We start from the raw sequence: 3233 nt of genomic DNA on the forward strand, positions 1-3233 counted from the left end.
AAATTAAATTGATGCCATTGCTTAAATAACAGTTTATTGATGTCACATAAAGGTAACATGTAACAACAAAAGAATTCATGAAATATATTGAAAATAAAACCTCAGTTATTTTGTTCCAGCCAGCCTGAAGGATCTGTTTTTCTTTTTGCTATGTTTTCACTGTTCATTTTTTCAAACACAGGTATCTTGGCATATATATGTAAAAAAAGAAATAGTCTGCCTTTTCTCTGATTGCATTGTGCACATCTGTATCCATGTATATTCTTTGCACTAGGTAGTCCTCTTGTGCCCACACAACAAAGTCACACCACTGCATCCCACTGATGAGCAGTTGTCCTTGCATTCATTGGGGTCAAAAACAACACCATCAGGAGATGCAGCAAGCAATGGGGTGAATGACCAGACCACAGGGTGAGTAGTTAACATTCATTAGCCTACTATACTCTGCTGCTATTGCAGGCTCCATCTCAGTTCCTCTCCTCATGTCTGCTGTCTGCCTTGTTCCCTTCAATATACGCTCTGCTAGTGACTCGGCCGAGCTCTGGCCTCTGACGTGACACACCTCCCGAAACCTAGAGGCAGTCACTCTGGGCCTGCGGAGCTGATGCCACTCAGACAAAGAGCTTTGCTCACGTGTAGCTTCCTCTATTTTGTGAGCCATTTCCAGAGTTACAGACAAGCTTTTCAGATGCAGAAGCTCTTCTTCTGAGCACACAAACACACAATCTGATGGCAAGATGTCATACCCCTCCAGAGGCAAGTGCGGTGTTGGTGGTGCATCGCGGTGTAGTGTGATGTACCGGGTTGTCAAAACCGGCTGCTGATATGACAGAACACTGCCCTCCTGCACCAGCCCAAAGGCACTTTCCACAAGGGGCTTGTCAGGTCTCATGTTCATTGTGGTCACAAGTGGCCTGTCCTCAATATTAAATTTTGCATATGCCTCCGTTATTCTGAACAAGCAGGGATCTGGTAACGGACCCACCATGCCTCTGTAGAAGCCACTCCTAAAGAAAACATCAATGACAATAATGTAAGGAAGAAGGTTGTTATACTGAACAACAACTAAACTAAAAACTAAAAGGTGTAAAACAGTGGTGCATAAGTTAGAGACTGGGATGTACATGACTGAGTTAGCCATCTTCAGAAAGTGTAATGTTGTATGTAAATTAATACCTATTCTGACACATGTATGTATGAAAAAAATAGCAACATACATTTGTAACACATGAAACCAAATTTTACAAATGTAATTACCGTACTCCAGTCTGCGCCATCCTATTTGGTACTGGCTTAGTGAAGATCATGGAGTTGATGGGTCCTGGCCTCACACCCTAACAGAAGACACATTTACTATGGATGGTGTTGCTGTTCATATGTAAACATGGACTAATTCAAAAACTTTAACCTCATTTAAATTACCACTGTCCGTGGCTTGTGCCATTGCTGTTCAGATTCCGTGCAGCTATGCACAGGGGGGACAACCGGCACTCTGAGTTGTGAGTAGTGTGCTGTTTGGAAGAGCAATGCCACTGTGTGATTGCACATAACAGCGCCTGCCACACAGGAGCACTGGCTATGTGTCAGTATCACCGGCGATGAATCCAGAAGCTTAATCTAAGAAGAAAGAACGAAAATTAAAAATGTAACATCTTCATGGAAGAGCCGAACAGGAACATAGTTCAGTGTTATGGTTACGCACCCTCCTGAATGCTTAGTGTTTCCTTCTCTCCCTATTAAAACAACTTAACCATGCTTGATAACTGTAATAACTTAGATTGTGTATATTTGCAGTATTAACTGGTTGTCAAATGTTTCTGATCACCCAAACACACGTTGATTTAACTATCTGACTAGTCAAATTAGGAGTGATAAAGCAGGGAGACAAGGAAAACATTCAAGTTGATGGGCCTTTAGGAATGACCTTAACTAATGCTTAAATGAACTGAACCCCACAGAACGGGGATTAACAACTTTACACAGCTTCCTGCCTACACTTAGTCTGTGTGGTGCCTCACTCTTCCTCATCGACCTGTAGCACAGGGCTCTCACACCGACCTCCCCTGACAACCTGTCTTTATTGGACACTGAATAAAGATACAAGTACCATTAGCATTATTTCTGTATTACTCATTTCAGCATGTCTTAAACATATATATTTTACACTTAGCAAGAGTAGCATTAGGTAGTTAACTACCTCCATAGTTAGCAAACTACCTAACGCCATTATAACAGTGTCTAACTACAAAAGTGACATTAGTTAAGAAAACCTCAACTATAGTTTAGGACGACATAAAACACCATTTAAGAAAACATGTAATGTAGAGAACTGACATCAAATGAAGGACATAGCGGAGTAACGTAGTGTTTGCATTTGACGTTAGCTAGCGTTTCTTTGTCGGTTAATTTACGTTTTCTTACCTTCGTAGTTGTGTATATATGATGCAGCATATAACTTAAATCCTTTATCTAATTTGCTGGCGGGGGTAGTCGTCACTCTGCAAATCCGATGAACATCGGTGATGTTCAATTTTGGGAGCTCTTGTAGGCATCGAGTGTAGAACGTCGCCATGGTTTAACCGCACCGGAAGCACTGGGGCAGGACTACATAGAACGCGGAAGTGTTAGTGCAAGTAGTCCATTAGGAAAAACAGAGATGTCGCACATGGATGTCAAGATCTAATCAAAATGTTGCAGCTGTAGTGCCATTAGGGTTGTTTCTAGCTAACAGGCTGAGAAGCAGTCCATTAGCAGGTGAATCACTGCAGTGTCCCGGTCACACTCTCTCTTTCCTCTGAAAAATGACCGACGTGATACGGCAGGAAGGCTGACAGCTGTGTAAAGCGGCACATGCTTACACCTGTCCAGTCGCATCACCAGGCTGATTATTCTCCTAAAATAAACAGCAGCGCTCGCTGTAAAAGTGCTCTGCATCCACCTTGCATTTGTAGCAGAGCCACAGTCCTTACAGATGTTTCCTACCTTGCATTTCTAACTTTCACTCTCTTGTCGCCCTCGTCTATTTTTAACAAAGTGCCACACCTGGAGCCGCAGATGTGCCACGACACAATAGAAACATCTGATTATTATTACTATTTAATATACCATGAAGTCTGTTTCAGCATCTTTGCAGCTGTATGCCGAATCTCACAAAATCAGAAAAGGTCATTTATTGGAGTTTTGATATTACAGACAAAAATCAATCGCTGCTGTCTGTCTAGTGCAGCCGAGCA

At 42.2% G+C, this 3233-nt stretch overlaps 1 protein-coding gene across 2 annotated transcripts; it reads right to left on the reverse strand.

Moving 5' to 3' along the window:
• Positions 1-357: 357 nt before the first annotated feature.
• On the reverse strand, positions 358-2579 carry LOC146627492 (uncharacterized). Of its 2 annotated transcripts, XM_085357158.1 has the most exons (5): positions 2422-2579; positions 1996-2087; positions 1423-1617; positions 1258-1334; positions 358-1007 (listed from the first exon to the last, which is right to left on the reverse strand). In XM_085357158.1, exons 1-5 carry the CDS (start codon positions 2570-2572, stop codon positions 368-370), a joined length of 1155 nt encoding a protein of 384 aa, XP_085213284.1. In that variant the 5' UTR covers positions 2573-2579; the 3' UTR covers positions 358-367. The 2 variants fall into 2 exon arrangements, with proteins under 2 accessions (XP_085213284.1, XP_085213283.1); XM_085357157.1 differs by lacking the exon at positions 1996-2087 and having other exon boundaries at positions 2422-2434.
• Positions 2580-3233: the final 654 nt, after the last annotated feature.

The sequence above is a fragment of the Diplotaxodon limnothrissa genome, linkage group LG7 (assembly GCF_057381915.1).
Source record: "Diplotaxodon limnothrissa isolate DT_005_m linkage group LG7, D_limnothrissa_male_GT1.1, whole genome shotgun sequence".
NCBI classification, from domain to species: domain Eukaryota; kingdom Metazoa; phylum Chordata; class Actinopteri; order Cichliformes; family Cichlidae; genus Diplotaxodon; species Diplotaxodon limnothrissa.